The following is a 20,926-nucleotide window of genomic DNA, read 5'->3' as shown; positions in this document are numbered from 1 at the left end:
ACAAAATAATATACACATTAAATGAACTTAGTTTTAAATATAAAATCAACTAGTTCATAAAGGTTTAATTCCATTTTTTTTTGTTAGATGAAACCAGACAAAAAAATTAATTTGATATTTCTATTAAATTATCATTACCTTTTTTTTTTTATAGGATAAAGACCCTAAAACATCATCTTAAAGCATGTGCATGTATATATTATGTAAATTTATTAAATCCTCTTAAAAATGGATACACATACACTCTAGGGGCATGCCTCTCATCGCAGTAGTTGATATAATACATAATCTAGATATTGATGCCACAATACAGCATATATCTAGATACAGAAGTTTTATCAATGGTTTGTCACAAAGTTTGGCAGTCTTGTCTTAATTTACTATCTTAATTACCAACACTGTCATTTTATAACATACTTCACACTTTACAGTACTTTTTCAAACTTTTAGGTTTAATCAACTAAATGATAGTTGGCAAGAGAGTAAAATAAAAAAGTTAAAATGTGTTTGTTTATTCTGTTATTCTTAATTTATTATACTTTTTATGTAATGTTTTTGACAAAAGAAATGAAAAACATGTAGTATTCAGTACTCATCTTCCTTTACTGAATCATTAATGTTTTAGAAAAAATACTATTTTAGAAATTCTGACTTTGTCTGTATAATAGAGAAAGTTTACTGAAGGTATATGAAAGCACATACATGTACTGCCAAGTTTTGTTTTCAAATTAGTAAATCTGTCTTTCAGTTTATTTGTCTTACACATTTTTTTCTTCAAAATTACAATTCTTACCATGGGAAAAATCAGTTTTTAGTGAAACTTTGTTACTATTGATGACATCCAAAAATGTGGGCCAGCCACATCCAGAATCATACTTTGTCTCTGAAGAAAAAATTTCCTCTCCACAAACAATACAGGCATAAACTCCAGTATCTTTTAATTTGTAGTACTCACCAGTAAAAGCCCTATTACATAAATAAATGTAAAAATAAGTGCTTTACAAAGTATGATGATAGATGCAATCTGAAAACACATTAATTCAATGATATTTTTGCATTAAAACCATGTCCCTCTAAATTATGTCACATCAGTTCATCAAGTCTTGTTTTAAATTAGAAAAATTCATTCAGTACAACAGGATCATTATTCCATTTAAATTTATAAGTGAACTGGTATTCTCTTAAGAAATATGATAAAAGTACTTAAAATTTCTTTTAAAAAAATCCATAAAATATAAAAAGTAACATTATCACTGTTATGAATTTTAAAGTTAAACATCACTATGCTGATATTATTAAGGCACGTTTGTATTTAACTGCATCTGTCTCTTATTCTATAAGTTACAGTTCTATATCAAATAAAATTTGTACAATTTATTATGCTTTGATGTTGAAACGTGCTGATTTGCTTTGACATTTCTAAGTTAACTAAACACTGAAACTTTGGGTTCTTACATAAAAACATAATAATGAAACTTAAATGCATATTTTATAAAACAAGCTACAAGCACATAAGAAAACATTTTGTGTAGAAACATTGTATGTGCACAATCTCTTAACAATCATAACATTTTCAACAATAAGTAAACAATAAGCAGCACATTATGACAAAGTTTTTACTCAAAATTCATGATTTTGTCAGCAATTAATATTATTCTAAATGTTATCCAACTTAATTGTTACTATTGTAATACTAGGAATAATAGAAATATAATTGATGAGTTCAAAGCAGTTATGAAAACTGAAGATGTTGATACTATAGATATCACCAAGACTTGATTTATGTCAGAAAAACATGCATGTTCAACAAGTCTAGATAGAAGATGATAAAAACTCTCTAACCCAAGTACTTTCAAAGTGCTCAGGTTATAGGGTTTTCATCATTTTCTTTTGAGACTGTTGGATTTGAACAATTTCGATGACAGAAATTTATCTGTAATACCAAACTACAGATTATTTATTACAGAAAGAGTACCGAAAAAAAACAAGAGGAGGGGCAGCTTTATATGCAAACTGCATCCTGTTGAGTCAGCTTGGGTTAGTGTTAGTGGATATAAAAAGATTTGTTGTATGTTACCAGATCAGAATAGTAGCTGTAAAAGATGTTATTATGGGAGAGCTTAAGTTTAGGAGTAATGAATGAAAAAATTTCAAGTCTTACAGTGAAAGGGATCGGTTATTGGAAATTGTTCAGGATACTTTTATACACTAATTGATGATAGAACCTACACAAAAAAATTTATATTAGATTTAATATTAGCATCTAATGTGAATATGAGAGACAGTTGTGGTTGGTGAAGAATTAAGTATAAGAAACTACTGCACTATTAAATTGGGGATTTTATTACATGTAAAAGAACAGTATTCTGATGTCAAATTTAAGGAAGGTTGATTCTGACAAAATGAGACATGATCTGGCTTCTGTAGATTGGACTAAAGAGTTGGAAGGGGATCTCGAACAAATGTGGGAAACATCTAGAAAAAACTGATATACATACAGAACACATATCCAGTATAGAATAAAATGGAGGCAACAGAGCAGAATAAACCAATATGGTTTAGTAAAGGTTTAAGAGATCATATTAGGGATAAACTACAGAAAAACTAGAGAGCTGGTTAAAACAAAGTTAAAACGACAAAAAGTGTATATGAAAAAAGCACTGCCTGAGGGATTTGAAATCAAACAATAAGGAATTATTTACTCATATGATGGGCAAGCAAAATGTTAGGATTAGAATAGGGCCTCTTAAAAATTATAGTGGAGAGTTGATATTGAAATATTGTAGAATGCTAAACTTATTAAATTGTATCTTCTTGTCAGTTTTTTACAAAGTAAGATACAAGTATTATTCCTCAACCACAGCACTTAGGGTATGGAAAAAATAATATTCTAAAAAGATATAATTTTAAGTTCTGAAATTGTAAGACAAAATTTGGAAACCTAAAACTTAATAACTCTCCTGGACCAGACAATTTGTATCCTAGAGTTTAAAAAGAAACTTAAAGATTTTATTAATGAACCAACATTATTATTTTTTTAATAGATCACTGAATATTAGAAGAGTGGAAGTTGGCTTATGTTAGTTCAATATTTAAAGGAGTTGATAAACACTGTCCAGGTGATTATAGGTCAGTTAGTCTTACATCAGTAGTTGGAAAGGTTTTGGAGAATGTGATTACAGATGCATTGCACTTTGATACAATGTCAAAAAGCCAGAATGGTTTCAATAAGAAGTCTCACTTAAAAAGTCAGATTTTGTGAAGATGTTACAGGGACAGTTGACGACAGAAATACTATCTTGCTACAAAAATTAAATTTATGAGTGTGGTGGGAATTTTATTAAATTGTATAGAAAATTTGCTGGAGAGTAGAAAGTAGATAGCAGTAATAAATATGGAGTTAGATCTGGCTAGATTACAGTTACAAGTGATGTGCCTCAGGACTCTGTGCTGGATCTTCCGCTGTTTGTGATTTTATATTAATGATATTGATTGTAAAATGATTAACAAAATTTTGAAGTTTACAGATGAAGTAAAACTTTTTGGGGTGGCTAACTATATCAAAGATGTATAGACTTGTAGAGAAATTTAGATCATTTCATGCACTGGGCCAATACGCAGCAGATGGTGTTTAACTATCCAAAATGTAAGGTGATGTATATAGGTTTTCATAAATCAAATTACTGTTACAATTTACATGGGAATACATTAATTATTCTGGTTGAAGAAAAAGATTTTGATGTTGTGACCAAATTCATTTAAATAATTTAAACAGTGTACTGTAGCAATAAATAGGGCTACAAGAATTTTAGGTAGCATATATAGAAAATATTGAATACAAGACCAGGGACATTGTAGTTTTACTGTATAGGACACTTGTAGAGCCTCATTTAGAGTATTGTGTACAATTTTGGGCTCCCATACTCAAGATGGACATTGATGTGGGAGAAGGTTCAGAGAAAAGACACTATGATGATACCTGGGAATGTGACATTGTTCTATGAGGAGAAGGGTCAGAAGATATTTCACTGAAGTGTTCAAGATTGTTAAAAGGTATTGATACTACACATCCAAACTTGTGTTTAGCAGTAAAAGCAATTAAAACAAACAGTCAAAAATTCAAATTTTGGCAGTGAAGAAGTTGTCTGCAGTTTAGACAGTATTACTTTTTTTACAGGCTTTTAGAATGAGCTACCTTCAAAAGGTGAAGGAGGCAAAAAATTTAACTGAATTCTAGAAAAGATTAGATGAATACATGAGTAGTAAGGAGTGATTATAGTTGAAAGCTGGAAGGAATATACTTGATGGGCAAATAAGCTCCTTTTTGTTCTTTTACAAATCTAAGAATTTATAATTTAACCTGAAAATTACTGTTATTTTGTATATTTACAAATATAAAAGCATTTAAAAACTATATCCACAAAAAATGACCAAAATGTGTATTTTCACATACATTAAAAAAATAATCATCTACTAATAGTGATGTGTAGTTATATACACAAAATTGTCAAAGAGGACAAGAGATCAACATAAACATCATCCAAAATCATAAGATAAAAAGAAAAAGAGCTTCAGAGGAAATGGGAATTATATTATGTCCCTTTCAGATACATGTCTATCAGTTAAGTTTATTTTAAGAACATTTTTGAAATTCTGTTGAAACCTAAGATGCAATATGCAGTTAAACACCCCTTTGGAATTTTGTAGAAAAACAAGTAGTGTAATAGGACCTCATTCATCAGATTAAAAAAAAAAAATTTTTTTTGCCTAGAAAGATTTTACTTTAAAAACTACAAGCTCAATATTTCTGAATGCATTAAATAAATTTTTTATTATAACATTCATCTAAACTTTAAGAAAAAATAAAAGGCCCTCTATAAACTTTCTAAAGTAAATTCAATCATGTCAGAAATTTAGGATTAGTGAATTAGAAATTTACTGTTTGAGAATATTCATTTCAATCCATATATTTTTAGCTCTTTTACTAAACTCATAAGTAATTGGTCAAATATAAAAAGAGGTATTAAGAAAAAAATATTACTGTTAAATAAAAAAGCTATGTAAAGCCAGCTACTGAGCTTGAAAAAATAACCAAACAAGATAAAGACGAAAATGAATATATCACTTGATCTGGCTAATTATTACACAACAGACTAAAGTTGTCTCGACTTAACATGCAAAATAAAATCTCCACATTACTGAATTCTCCCCTTTGGTTGTTGAAAGCTTGGGGTTTGAATAGAATCTCAGTTTTCACCATTATATCTTTTTCTTTAGTTAACTTTAGAATACTACCTTTATGACAAATTTACAATATAGTTATATTTTACAATATAAAATTGAGACAGCTTAGTCCACTATGTGATCATTAGGTGTATCAAGTGATATGTTTATTACTATTCCTATCTTGTTTGTGTTTTTCAAAGTCAGTAGCCAGCCCTACGTAATTTTTTTTATTTAGCAATACATTTTTCTAATAATTGTTTATTTACTTCATTTTATTTTTATCTTGCATAGAATAAGAAGAAAATAGGTAGTCAAATATTGTGAAGGCTGTTTTGCTCTACCAATGAAAATAATGTTATAGTTATTACTACAACTACATAGGTGTTAGGACTGTTGTAGAATGACAACGATGAACATAAATAAGACATTCAGGTGTCAGATACTTGCCAGGGTTTATCTTTGGGATGTTCTGGGTAGGTAGGTATTGTGTGTATGTGCGCACACGTGCATGTATGAGACACGCACACCAGAGATACAACAACTATGCCATATCTATCTTCTGAAGACATGTAAAGAAGAAAATCCAGATGACTTTTGTATTGCTTTAAATTGGACATCCTTGCCATCTCTATATAAAGAGTGCTGATACATTCTCCAGTAAAAAATTATTTTGGGATTATATTAATATCAATATGTAGCAGTAAAAACACAAAATACCAAAAACTACTGCCTTAAAAGTTTTTACTTAAAACACTTTCTGAATAATGAATATTATACACCAGAATCATAACTTTGGATTAACTTTTATACAGAGAAGAAAATTTTACTTCATGAGCAAATTTTCATTTCTTGTAAATATTTACAAGAACACATTCTCTTACAGACATTTATTATTGTGTATCCTCTCCATACAGACACTCATCTTTATGTATACATACCTTACATTTATCTATGCACATGTATTCCTTTTGGATATTCATTTCCTTACCTTTCTGTAACTTTTTCTTGAGTTACTACATACTGCACTGGAGTTAGTTTCTTCCTAAGTTCTGCTTTTGAGAAGTCTTGAGACTTTTGATCATCTGTCGTTCCATTCAGCATCATTCTTTCTTAAAAACATAAATGGTTTAAATGTAAATAATGTAGAAATCTTCATGCAGAGTTTTAAGCAATTTGTTACAGTTGTAAATGATGAACATTGCAGTTTTTCACTCTGGTGACATGAATATCACTAAAACTTAAATGGTTTTCTATTTTAAATCTGTAAATATTATATAGCAATAATATAAAATATATTGAGCCATGAGATTTCACTTATAATTCAAAAGAGGTAAAAATACATGAATAAACTTCAAATATGATACAGTACACCTTCTACAAATAGGGTTAGATTAAAAATAAGATTAACATCTTTATAAACGTGGGAAAAAAATTGAGTAGTTCACAAATTTTAGCAATGGAATTAATCCATATAAATCAAATTCCTCTACATTTACTTTTACTTGTGAGCTTAAAACTATGGCTTAACTGCAATTTGAACCTGTAGTTATTTTCATCATCATAATGTTTTTACCAATTATTAATGGTAAGTGTTATTTCAAAGTAAAAAATAAAAACATGGATGACTAGAAACACCACTGGTAAAATTACTACTTAAAGAAAAAACATAATTTAATATTACCTAATAGTCACAACTTGAATGCACTTCCAAAAATTTGTCTTTGATTAGTTACCTGCACATTTCATGTCTGGACGTACATTACATAGTAAAAAACTGATAACAATAATCAGACTGTTACAAATTAATAAAATGCTTATAAGACTATAACAGGGGTGGGCAACTCCATGGCCACTGGCCACATGTATTCAGCTTGAGTTTAGGAGTCAACTTTTCCATCATTTATTTTTTTTTTATCACAAATTTGGTAATGTAATCAGCAACTGCACTGCCTCATATCATCACTAATGTTGAGCATTTCATCACTGCCATACACTCTGCCCATTTTGTAATGTCAATCTGGTTTAGATGTTTGTTATTGAATGTGCATTGTTTTGAATGTACTTGCAAACATATTTTTACTGTGCAACTTTCAAGTGTTTAAATTCTTTGTTTTTAATCCCATAATATGGATAAGTGGATAATTCAAAAACAAAAAAATCTAGATTATGGTGAACCCTCAGAAAATAAAGACAATTTGATTGATGCTGGCATTACTGGCAAAAAGAGAATGGAGCATGGCTGGAAAAACATGAAACGAGAATTTAACAAAAGTTGAGAGTTTAAATATGCAGTGATTGAAGCAAATAATAAGTCAGTGTGTCTTTTGTGTAACAACGTTTTTAGGAATAATAAAAGTATACAATCTTAACAATTTCCACAAAAAATTTGTTGTAAAATTTCCAGTTCATACAAAAAATCATATGACTGAAATTAGCTGCCTGAAAGCACAATTTCATGAATGAAAGAGAAGCCAATTTGTGTGTGTGTGTGTGGGGGGGAGAATTATGACTCAAAAATAAAAAGAATGATATTCTTCCAAAGGTAAATAATTTGCAATTAAGTCAATGAACAATTGTCCACAGAATGCTAGAGTTAGTGAAAGACATAGAAAATCAGTTGCTTGAACTAAAAGACTTATTTTTCTTTAGCACTAGATGAGTCAACAGATGTTAGTGACACTGCATAGTTGATATTTTGGGTTCAATATGCAACTTCAAATCTTCAAGTGAGGGAAGAAATGCTTGGCATTTGTGAATTACAAGGTCAAACATGTGGAAAAAACATCTTTGAAAAATTTCTTAAAATGTCAAAACAATTTTCAATCTGGATTTTAAAAACCCGGTTTCTGTCACAACAGATTGTGCTCCCACCATGACTGGGGCAAAATTAGGATTTGTTTCTCTTTTGAAGCAGCATTTAATTGAAAATAATGAAGTCCACGCTGCCATCTTTCCATTGCATTTTGCATCAGGAAAATTTATGTGCTCAGATGTCTAAAAGTGATGAATTGAAAAATTTGATGGACATCGTTGTAAAAATTGTAATTTATATTAAAAGTGGAAGCTCTCTCATCCATTGACAGTTTGTCAAGCCTTTGAAGAAAAGCAGTGACTGTGCTTTTGATGATCTTACCGATTTTGCAAATGTAAGATTGTTAAGTGGAGGAAAAGTCTTGGAACAATTTACTTCCTTATTTATTGAAATAAAAGAGTATCCTTGATGTTGAGAAAACCCACTTGTAGAGAAATATATATGTAAAAATGGCTTGTTTCGGTTGAGAAAATTTTTTACGTAGAGGAGTGAACAACATTTCGACCTTCTTTTTTGTGAACCTGACGATGACCAAAGATGGTCGAAACATTGTTCATTCCTTTACGTAAAAAATGTTCTCAACCCAAATGAGCCATTTTTACATATATAAAAGAGTATCTTGTTGAAAAAGATAAGATTGAAATTGAAACTTTGTCATGGCAGCATGATTTGTACTTTCTGCATAACATGATGGCTCACCTGAATAATTAGAATATGAAGCTTCAGGGAAGAGGTAAAATAATAAACGAGTAATCACAGTCTATTCATGAATTTCAATTAAAGCAAGATCTCATTAGAGAACAATTACAAAAGAATGACTTGATACATTTTGCAAAGTTAAATAGTTTTCTAGAAAATAATAAGGACTATGATTTTTTTAATGCCAAAGACGATCTTTATGTAAACTGGATCAAAAATCTATCTCAAAAATTTGAATTGCATCTTTCTGAATTTAAAAATTTGAAATTGATATTTGAAATTTTGCATGATCCATTTCAATTTGACTTAGGAACTTTCAGTCAGAAAATTACATCTTTTTGTCATTGGATAAGTGTGAATTTGAAGACAAGATGTTTAATTTGCAAAGTGTAAAACACATACAAGGTAAACAAAAATGTTCTATCAGAGAGATGTGGCCCACTATTCTGATAAACGAGAGTCTTCCAAATTTAAAGATAGCAATTTTAAAATTATTTTTCATGTTTGGATCCACATGCGTGTGCGAGTCAACATTTTCTAAGCTAGATTTTCTCAAGTCTAGAAATAGATCTTGGCTTACTGACATAAATTTAGAAGCAGAGCTAAGATGGTCACTGAGCACAAATATTAAGCCAAATTTCACAAAACACATTAATGAAAACCCCCATCAATTTTCACATTGAAGGTCAGTTGAAGTTCAATTATTTTGAGTAAACTAACATCTTCAAGTTTTTTTTTGTTTTTTTTAATGGTGTGGCCGACACTGATTTCATTAGCCACAGTCATGGCCATTTTGAAAAATAAATTGCCCACCCCTCGACTATAATATTCACTTAACATACCAAAACTATTTCATATTACAATTTACTTATCAGTTTAATATGAAGTTCGTTTTAACATGAGAAAGCAGGATAAGAAGCTTCATCAAAATGAAACGTGCATGCAAACCAAATGTTACTGATGAATTGAATACTTTTTTTAATCTGTACTTTAAACTGAAACTTTTTCATGTTATTACTATTCTAGATTAACAAAAACATAAAAAACGTTATTTATAATTTGTAGTGCATTTAAGTTATATTTTTCTGGTAAATATGAAAGCTTCATAGGTTATTTCTTCTTGTACAGCCTTCAAATTATGATTGTGCAAATTAATGTTAGGAATTCTTTGTCTAACACCCAAAGACTCAGTAATGACTGCAGGACAGCTGATAAGAGTGACTACCAATGCCTAAGTGACAAATAATAAATTGTATGCGTCTGGTTTCAGATTAAGATATGTTTAAACCTCACAGTTGACCAAACAGCTTATTTGGACTTCTGCTGAGATTTAATTTCCAAAGAATAAACAGTTATTTGGCAGATCTGTTACTATGCTATTCTACTTTTATATATATATATATTCTTCAAAACAAGAAATGCAAAAGGGATATTTTTGTTATTTTAAAGAGAAATATATGTAATAATGTTACAAGCTCAGAGTATGTGATGTTACAAGTGTTAAGGAACTGATTGTCAGATCAAAATGACAATTAAAGTTCTGCACTTTGAAAACGGAGGAAAACATCGGATTTTTTGTCAAAATGCATGCGTGTCCAATAAATTTGTTTGAGAGATCTGCATGTTCTGCAAGTGCAACATGTGCAAAATCCCTATAAAAGTGACTGGTTCTCGGTTTCCATAGCTCAGTGTTAAGCCTCCGACACGCAATACAGTTATGCAAAGACTGACTGAAGCACAATGCAACAACGCCATTGGTCACTTGGAAGCAGGTGAATCTCGATCAGATGTTGCCAGAGCTGGGAATGTCCACCCAAGCACCATCAAAAGGCTATGGAATCGTCACCAACAACATGGATCAACTCGTGACCGTCCACGATCTGGCAGACCTCGTGTGACCATGCCCGCACAAGATCGCAACATCCGGTTACGTCACCTTCGGGATAGGACCACCACTGCGACGTCTACTGCCTCAACCATACCAGGGCTGCGTAGGATTTTCGATCAGACCGTACTCAACCGTTGACGAGATTCTTAGGCCCCATGTGCAACCCATCATGGTGAACATCAATGATGTTTATCAACATGACAACGCCCGTCCTCACACAGCCTGACTCCCCACTGTCTTCTTGAGACACCACAACATCAACGTTCTTCCCTGGCCCTCCAGATCACCAGATTTAAACCCCATCGAACATCTTTGGGATGAGTTGGATCAACGTCTGCGACGGCGACAACCTCAGACTCTACCTCAGCTTGCAGCAGCTTTGCAGGCTGAGTGGACAGCCATTCCACAGGATGATTCGTCATCTCATCGCTTCCATGGGCAGGAGATGCCAAGCAGTTATTGATGCTCACGGGGGCATACTCGTTATTGATGTTGAGTGACGTTAAACTTCACTTAGTGAGTGTGGACTTCGCCTTTGCAGACTTTGGATGTTCAGCAGTGAATGTACAAAGTTTCACACATGTCATACAGAACTACCCAGAATAAACTTGTTAACAAGTTGTCTCAAATTTTGCCTTTTGCGTTTCTTTTTTTGAAGAGTATATATATAATACATATGCACACACACTAATCTCTTTTACTCTACCCTAGCCTGATTTAAAATACTCATCCAATCTCTCAAAATTCTTCAATGTTTGTACTTTCCAGCAAACCTGAAAGCAAATGGTTATATTTGCCAATCACTGCCATAACTGAAACTTGGGAGATTTTGTGTTATAAACCTACTACCAAAAAATTTATCTTTATTATCCAAATGTCATTTGTCTATATGGATTCAAAGCTTTCAATAATTTAAAATGACAACAACAACAAAAAACTCAAATGTTTCTATTCCATAGCCCCTTCACATTTGAATCTTGTTTGCTCTTCTCTAAAAGTTTTTTCGTAACTCAACATTAGTTTTGAAACAGTGAGTAAATTTGGACAAAGTCAAGGTTTTATTTATCTATCACTGATCAACAGTTTTAGATCAAAAGAACCAGGGATTAAAGATATGCTCAATAGAACATCACAGAATATGCTATTTTCAACAGTGATTAATTTACGATTTAGGAGAATCCAGTATAAACCGATATATCAACTTTTTATATTTCTAACTAGCAAATTTGCTGTTTAATGATATACTAACATAATAAACTGTCTAGTCTTTTTATGGGTAAAATCAGATCACTCTGTCATAATGTAGAATAATACCAAATATCATGTTGACAAAATCCAACAAAAGTTAGACTGGTCAAGAGAAAGTTTTTCATCTAAATCCATCTGAATGATTTTAGGACTCCACAATGAACACAATTTATGACTTTACGTCAGTTTAAACTCATTACACAATGCTACACAGTTTGACATTACACAGAATTAAGACAGTACCCATCAAAATATTATGACCTAGCAAACAATAACTAAGTCTCTCAGTTGACATATCTGTATCAATACAAGGAGGATTCATATTATTTTTTTTGTCAAAATAAAACATTACACACTAGCAACACAGTGTCAATGTAATTGATTCCCTAAATCAGAATATGCATTCAATAAATAGTGTTCCTATAACTGAATAAAATATACTTCAAATTTCAGCTATTTTGCTAGTAACAACTGAATATCATGGGCTCTAACATTTTAAAGTAATGTTTCTCAATTTAAAATGTTAAGGCCTCTCATCTTCAACAACATTCTTTGAAATGCTCAAGTTTGACATTCATACAAATAGTAACACTAACAACAAAGTTAGTTTTGGCATTTAAACAATCACTTCTTGTAGGTATAACAGTAAATAATTAATAGTCGAATGATAAAGCTAAAAATACAGGCTTAAAAGTCAGGGGTAATAACTTTGAAAGTTTGTATTTGCATACCCATGTTCATAAAATAAAAACCTCATTTTTAGACAAATCTACTTTTATGTAATGTTAGCGACATAAATAAGATTTACTGTAACTATATGTAACTAACATTGTTAGTATCGTGCTATTGGTTTTTTGGTTTTTTATTATTCGAATACCATATAGATAATTATTAAAATTTTTTGGTATGTAATCAGATGTAACAATAATACGAAAAGCCCGAGGCTAAACTAGTTTCACGAACTGAAGGTTACGAGTCTAAGTTTTCAGCTGAACTTGAATTAGTAAACATGCAACAGCAAGTACAATTGAAAATTTAACACTTTAATTTTCACTAGTTGCATTACGATGTAAAAAGTATATTTATCACTGAAAAAACGTAAACCAGCATATTTAATACTTAGTTATATATTAATGAATTATTAAAGTTAAACCGCATTGTCAAAACACTCAATCAGGCTTACCGTTTCGTATTATCTCTGCTGGGTTGAAACTTGAAGACGTCAAATACTCGAAAGCGTGGCAATGCCGGTTTTTTTCAGGCCTAGGTAATTTTGGAAAAAAAACATTTAAATTTCACGTCAATAGAAATCACATATATGTATAAAAAACAACAACAAAATTTAAGCTTAGAATGCTATTTTCCTTTATGAACTATACGCTCATTCACTGCAAATTTAAAGACTAAATAACATAATAACAATATGTTACTTTGGTATGTAATAATGTAAGCTTTGTACAGTTTTTTTACTATTTAACCTGTTTTAAATCTATTTTGCTTGTTGTAATTCTACCTTTTTCCCCCTTTCAGTTCTATTAAAATTTGATTAATTAGTACTATCGCATATTAACCTATATCCCTGTGCTAATATGTAAATATCAACATTTAATATTTTCAGAACTTTAAGAACATATAATAATAAAAACAATCAGTAAAATTTATCCGTATTGTTATTGTTAGTGTAATTAAATAACATTTCAGAGACTCAATACATTCCTATTGTAAGCCTAGCTTTTCGCACATGCCAGTATTGGTAACATGGTTTGGAAGGGCATTGGTCCATTTTGTAGATGATTACAATAGTAATATAAAAACAATAAAATTAATCGAGGATTGGCTCACACTAATTTAATAAATTTATCACTGAAAATCAGACTGTAAAAAGGATTGCACCTTCACGTGTTTACAAATTAAAATAAACATTTACATTACTTTTCTGTCACATTCAACGTACAATTTGCTGACGAGATTTCCGTCGTTTGCCATTTACGGTTAACCTTCATTGGTTAGACACAGTGCAGTATTCCTCGAATATTTCTACAGCTTCTTTGATTTTATTTCTAGTGTTCCTCGGTAAGACAGTGGTAAGTCTACGGATTTATAATGCTAACATCAGATGTTCAAGTCTCTTCGAAAGACTCGGCCTAATATGGCTTTACTACAAATAAACACAAACAAACACAACCTTTCTTTGCTGTGGTATTTTCAGGTAAAATCAATTTCCCGACAAGTATCTGGTATGCAAAGCGGCAAATAAGGAAATATTGGAAAAATAAGGAAAGTATTTCTGTGGTTGATGACTCGATTGAATCTTAAGCGGTGTAAGAAATAAAGATAACGATTACATTTAACTGACAGTGAAAACAGTCGTCATTTAGCTACCATTTAATAAAAAATGTGCATATCTACATAGACAAATGGATAATAGTCTCTGCTGAATCAATGAATAGTTCATCAGCTTTCCATCTTACAAGGCGAATTTCTGTCAAACTGGTCCTGATGAGAATAAATTATAACGCAAGAAAGAAATGTGTTTGGATTTTGAACATTATCTTGCTTTCTTTGGTCGGTGGACAGTGCAACTTTATGATATTTATCCCCTGACAACATTGATCAGCTATCAGTTTTAGTTGACATCAAAATTCAGCCAGCAAAGGATATTTCACTTCTAACTCGTTCAACCTAAGGCTTAAGATATAGTAACAAAATTTTACAAGTTAATATTTTATGATTGTATAGTATTTTCGTGGTAAGTTAAAAGCAGGCGATTGTTGGACATTTGTATAACAAGAATTTGTTATACATATGTTTAACTCTTTCTGAATATATATATAATATTTTAAAAACACGTGAAATGAGTGCTGTCAATTTATTTTTGAAATTTAACTCCAACAATTCACAGACGTTTACTATACAACAATTCTTAGCCTGACAATAATTCATAGTATATATTTATGATGTTAAAACACGTAGGTTCAAGAGTCTTCGTGGAAAGAAAACAAACATCCTATAACCTAAGCCCTTTTAAAAGGTCCACCTTTCGAAAGCACTTGGGTTCTTATTTCATTTATATCACAGTATATATTTATATAGTTAAGAGATATCAGTAAAAGCCTTTAACTGATAATTGGCGAGCATAACTTAACACCTAACAAAAAGTACAAAGGCCTCAAATTACTTGAGTAAAATATTGTTAGACAATTTGCAGCACGTGCTGTCTGCATGATAATACAGAAACGAAATAATCAATAATTTGGAATAATTATGCTACAGTAGAAGAAAGGGGAACATAGTGTGTCTACACACTGCACTGTAATGAGACTCTACAGCTGTTTATCTGTAACTGAAATCGTAAGTCATGAGATACATCTGCATTCATTTTATATAGTTTGAGCAAATTACCTGTAATTAGGTTTTAATGAATCCAGTGTTTTTACTATTGTTCAAAAACTTTTCATCTGTAAAGTTCTGCTGCTGGAAAGAGTACGCATGCACAATGTCACGTATACTTGGCAGTGACTTTTGCAACTGAGCAACAATCACTTGACCTGTTGACTAGTTTTCAAGACAACACTTAAAATGTTTCGTATGATGTGTTCTAGGTCAACCATGAAAAAATAATTCATACTAGGGATAAAATAATTCATGCTGTGGTATAGGCCCACTGATTGTTTGTTTTTGAATTTCGCACAAAGCTACTCGAGGGCTATCTGTGCTAACCGTCATCATTCCCACTATTTGTTGGAAAAAAAGAGTAGCTCAAGAGTTGGCGGTGGGTGGTGATGACTAGCTGCCTTCCTTTAGTCTTACACTACTAAATTAGGGACGGCTAGCGAAAATAACCCTCATCTAGCTTTGCGCGAAATTACAAAAACAAACAAGTTTCATGACAGTGCAAAAAAGGTGAACTTGTACAGTCTAGATGAAATAGATAAAAATTTTGTAACCGGAAAATTTATCATTTTTACACATCTTTAACTATATATGGTTCCTACAGACCAATCATGCATTATTAATAGTAGGCTTTCAATTTATGGCACTTTGTACAAGTTCAAGTCATCTGTTTAATATGGGAAGTTTACTTACCATTGTGAAACGTGGAGTTGTAATATTTATCCTAAAGGGATGACTGCGATAGATAATATATAAAAGAAATATACAACCATTAGCTTTAAGTAATAGCGATTATAAAATACTTGTAAAAATTTTAAGCAATAAGCTTTCGAATATGATAGACGGTATCATATTATTATGCCAAACCGGATACGTAAGAGAGAAGAAATAAAATAGAGGTTTCTTTCATAAATAATTATTATTTGATTATTTTAAACTTGCATATAAAGGGTTTGTTTGTTTTGGAATTTCGCACAAAGCTACTCGAGGGCTATCTGTGCTAGCCGTCCCTAATTTAGCAGTGTAAGACTAGAGGGAAGGCAGCTAGTCATCACCACCCACCGCCAACTCTTGGGCTACTCTTTTACCAACGAATAGTGGGATTGACCGTCACATTATACACCCCCACGGCTGGGAGGGCGAGCACGTTTAGCGCGACGCGGGCGCGAACCCGCGACCCTCGGATTACGAGTCGCACGCCTTACGCGCTCGGCCATGCCGGGCCGCATATAAAGGGAGTGTAATATTAAAATTAGACCAAATGAAGGCTTTCGTTAGAACTGAATATAATTACTTATTTACAGTTTCGAAGAAAGTTGGATATAGACCAAATAGTTGTGAGGATATTGTCATGAAGCAAAAAACACTATCGTTTAAGTATAAAGAATACATCATATAAAAGATTGTCATTTAATATGAAATGTGATATTTGCCGACTAATATTTCAGCATATTACTTTTTTGAAATTTATCAAGAAAAACATGGGAAACACAAAATCACCTACAGCTGTTAAGTAAGAAACACAGAAGAAAAAATGGCCAACATCTTTAAAGAAACCTGTCTTTCATGATCTTTTGATCAAGCGCAAATGTGAAATAAAATTAGAATTTTATGACCGATTGAAATTATAATTACTCTTACTCTGTTTATATGATGTGAATAATAACAACCACATTTTCAGCAAAATAAAGATGTTCAAATTTGTCAGTCCATAGTCCATACCATTCCCCTCCTAGCATATTTTGAAAATATAATATAATATAATATAATATAATATAATATAATATAATATAATATAATATAATATAATATAATATAATATAATATAATATAATATAATATAATATAATATAACGGCACGGCCAAGCGTGTTAAAGCGTGCGACTCGTAATCTGAGGGTAAACAAACAAATATAATATAATCAACCGGTGTAAACTTTCTGAGACCTGGTTAATATATGTTTTGTTTTTGAATTTCGCACAAAGCTACTCGATGGCTATCTGTGCTAGCCGTCCCTAATTTAGCAGTGTAAGACTAGAGGGAAGACAGCTAGTCATCATCTCCCACCGCTAACTCTTGGGCTACTCTTTTACCAACGAATAGTGAGATTGACTGTAACATTATAACGCCCCCACGGCTGAAAGGGAGAGCATGTTTAACGCGACGGGGATGCGAACCCGCGACCCTCAGATTACGAGTCGCACGCCTTAATACGCTTGGCCATGCCGGGCCGTACGTTAATATATCCATATGTACTTTTTTTACCATGAATAAATGAGAAACAATTTTTAAAATAATTGAACAACTGAATGATTTTTCACATCCATTAAGGCCTGGCATGACCAGAAGGGTAGGGCGCCTGGGTCGCGAGTTCTAATTCCCGAAACACAAAACATGTTAGCCCTTTCAGCCGTGGGATATGTGACGGTCACTCCCACTATTTGCTGGTAAAAGAGTAGCTCAAGAGTTGGCGGTAGGTAGTGATGACTAACTGCCTTCCCTCTTCTCTGATACTGCTAAATTAGGAATGGGTAGCGCAGATCGGTCGACACAGCAGATAACCCGTTGTTGCTTTGCTATAAGAAAACATACTCACGCTAGCGCAAATAGCACTAGTGTAGCAGTACGGGAAATTAAAAAAAAAACAAACGAAACCAAACGTCCTGCTACAGAGTCCAGCAGATAATAAGTAGTAGGCTTATCTATACTATATATAAAATAGGTTACTACATTAGTAAACTATGCTTTCTCAACCTGTTTTATCTCAAGGCCAACTTAATTACTTAAGATAGTTGGTGCTCGATTCGTAGTTTAAGGATTGTAGGTTCGAATCCTCGTCACGCCAAACATGCTCGCCTTTTCAGCATTATTCTGATGAAACAACACCAAAGTATAGGCTTAAACACGAAAAGTTTGTGTATCTCTTTGAAAATGTTAATTCAAGAGTTTTTGAAATCCATTCAAACATTTCTCTGATAAGTTTCTCATCCAATAAGAAGATTTACTATTTCTGTATTACATGTATGGACTTCAAAATGATACCCATTCACACGTGGCCACACTGGGGACAGTAAAGATATCGTAAATTTGTTGGAAAGATGATAGTTCCAGCATTTTATTATAATCTCAACAAATAAACGTTATTTAAACTCAGAATACCCACTGAGCTGAAAATTTTCTAAATTTTGTGTACTGTGAGGGAGCAGGATAAATGCTGATAAACAAGAGAACAATAGTGTACTTAAAGGAATTTATTTCACATACTTGAAGGGATTATCTGTTTGTTTTACCTATTTATGTGGTAGTTGATATAGCTCTTCGTATTTGTGAGTACTATAACGTTATTCACTCATAACAATTGCCACTGTTTTAATTTAAACGTCTTCTTACGGGCCATGTATTTCTTTTTACTTGACAGTACATTTCTATAATTTAGATAAGAAGTCTTAGAAATAAGTATACGGAATACCAATGAGAAGTATCTTCAGCTCAGAAGTTGTCGATTCAAACTGGAATTTTCATACTTAAAATCTTAGCATTTTATCACAATTCTATGATGGATTTTAATTTTATGGTCAAAGTTGAAAATTTTACCTCATTCATTCAGTTTTACTTCTCGCGTTTTAAGATTGATTGACTTTTCCTCAACATTATATATTTCATTTACTGTAACATCATTTTATTTCTTTTAGTAACTTTTAACTTTCTCGAAATTGTCACAAACGAAGTTTTTCTCACAAGGGCCCAGTATGGCCAGGTGGATTAAGGCGTTCGACTCGTAATATGGGGTCGAGGGTTCGAATATATATATATATATGCAACGGTTTTGTAGATGGTGTGACCTTACTTCGTTTTATAAGTTACGTCCCCATTTGGTACAGTGACAAGGCTGCAGACTTACAATGCTAAAATCAACGTTTCGATTACCCTCTGTGGATTTAAGAGATAGCCCAGTGTAAATTTGCTATAAAAACAAACACGCACACATTCTGAAGTTACATCGGGTTTTGTTAGTTACTTTCTTTGTCATATTTACGATTTTTGTAATTTTTCTTTCTAAAAATTCTCAGTTTTCAGTTGGGTCAATGACAAACTTCAAGTTTCGATTACCTTATGTGGAAGAGCAAAGATAACTTACTGTAAAGCTTCACAATTAAACAACGATAACAAGAAACCTCACAGTAGCACAGCGGTACATTTATGGATTTACACCGCTAGAAACGGAGTTTCGATACTCGTGGTCGGCAGAGCACAGCTAGTTCATTGTGTAGCTTTGTGCTTAATTAAAAAAAACAACAAAAACAATCGGAGGAATCTTTATTATTGAATATTTTAGAAGTTTATCGCGTTTAGCAGATTTAACTATATATTTTCACTTCTGTTGCCTGGTCCATGTGCTTTATTATGTGTCAGAGGGTAATTAAACTGGAGTAGTTATGTTTAACACATATTGTTTTCCTTTGTGTTATATGTAACGTTGTTATAGTTTCATTACAAAATAAATATTCTAGATATTTATTGTGCAATCCAGTTATTTATTTAATTTCTTATTCATCATTTTGTGTCGTCACAAATGCGTTTTTGGCCGTAGTCTTGGTAATATTCTGATAATCGATTTTACAATTAAACCATAACATGTGTTGTAGTAATTCATATGAGATCTCACTTGATCGCAAGACGTTTTTCAGGCAAAATTATGTAATTTTGGCTTACACGCGATTACACTGATGCTATGATGTTTAAGGTCAACGAATATTAAATCGGTAACGGTACTTGAAACCAACAATTGGTGCTTGTATGTTCCACAAGTAGGCATATATTATTATTTTATATTGTTATTTTCATAAACAGGATTGGTTAGAATGTTCAATATATATAATTTTATCACTTTTTGATATTCTTCTGTTTTATTAACTCTTGTTTGTTTGTTCCAGCTTTCCCCAGATTTCAAAGTGTTTTACCAAAGGAAAGGTAGATATTCAACATCACATTGACAGTTCTTCAGCGCTTGTTTTACAAGCGGAGTTCACTGCTACTCACATGAAATAAATATTACTATGTATATTTATTTATGAATTTCCTTGTTTTTTTAAACCAATACGTGAATTTCAGTGATGTAAATATGACAGAGAGAGCTAGTATATTCTTTGATTCGTTACTTTCTCTGCAGTAGACTAATTTCAGTGAATTAACAGTTCATCAGTGTTGTTTGAAAGAGAGAAAAAAAGCAAATGAACAAAGTAGGCCTCATATAATGGTGGAATATTTACATTAATAGACGTAGTTATTCAATGCTGTTGTGTTATTTGATGTTAACCTCCAGTCTAATTGAGGATTTAATATAATTTTACTGGATCGTGGTTTAATTTGAATATTGAAATTCATTTTAAAGTCAACTGAAGGACAAATATAATACACTCTTACTTCTTTCTTCTATACCACATGTTCAATGTTTGCACAGTCGTTATATTTTCCTAAAGTACTAATTAGAAACGAACTAAGCATAGCTGGCGGTGTGTGGCAATTCCTCTGTGACTTCTTGTAACGGATTTGATCAAAGGAGCCATCTGGGGTTTACTGGGACAGTTGAATACATTCCAATGACGCTTTGGGTGTTTAAAACTAATCTACAACTGTAACGTATGGCCCAGTTCTGAGAT

The 20,926-nt window shown here is 32.0% G+C and overlaps 1 protein-coding gene across 8 annotated transcripts in view; it reads right to left on the bottom strand.

Annotated features, from left to right (window-relative positions):
• Positions 1-14,046, bottom strand: part of LOC143240646 (peptide methionine sulfoxide reductase MsrB-like) — a 47,139-nt gene extending 33,093 nt beyond the window's left edge. Inside the window, exons 1-4 of one of the 8 annotated variants that reach the window (XM_076483412.1) lie at positions 13,806-14,046; positions 13,057-13,136; positions 6,215-6,335; positions 794-966 (exon numbers count right to left, since the gene is read on the bottom strand). In XM_076483412.1, coding sequence (XP_076339527.1) covers positions 794-966; positions 6,215-6,335; positions 13,057-13,136; positions 13,806-13,876 — 445 coding nt within the window. In that variant the 5' untranslated portion in view covers positions 13,877-14,046. Of the gene's footprint in view, positions 1-793; positions 967-6,214; positions 6,336-13,056; positions 13,305-13,592; positions 13,633-13,800 lie in introns of those variants that run through there. The other 7 variants (XM_076483413.1, XM_076483409.1, XM_076483410.1 and 4 more) reach the window with 7 other exon arrangements.
• Between the last annotated feature and the right edge of the window lie 6,880 nt (positions 14,047-20,926).

The sequence above is a fragment of the Tachypleus tridentatus genome, chromosome 13 (assembly GCF_004210375.1).
Source record: "Tachypleus tridentatus isolate NWPU-2018 chromosome 13, ASM421037v1, whole genome shotgun sequence".
In the NCBI taxonomy this organism is placed as follows: Eukaryota; Metazoa; Arthropoda; class Merostomata; order Xiphosura; family Limulidae; genus Tachypleus; species Tachypleus tridentatus.
The sequence above is the reverse complement of the archived record's forward strand: the minus strand, read 5'-3'. Positions and strand labels throughout refer to the sequence as shown.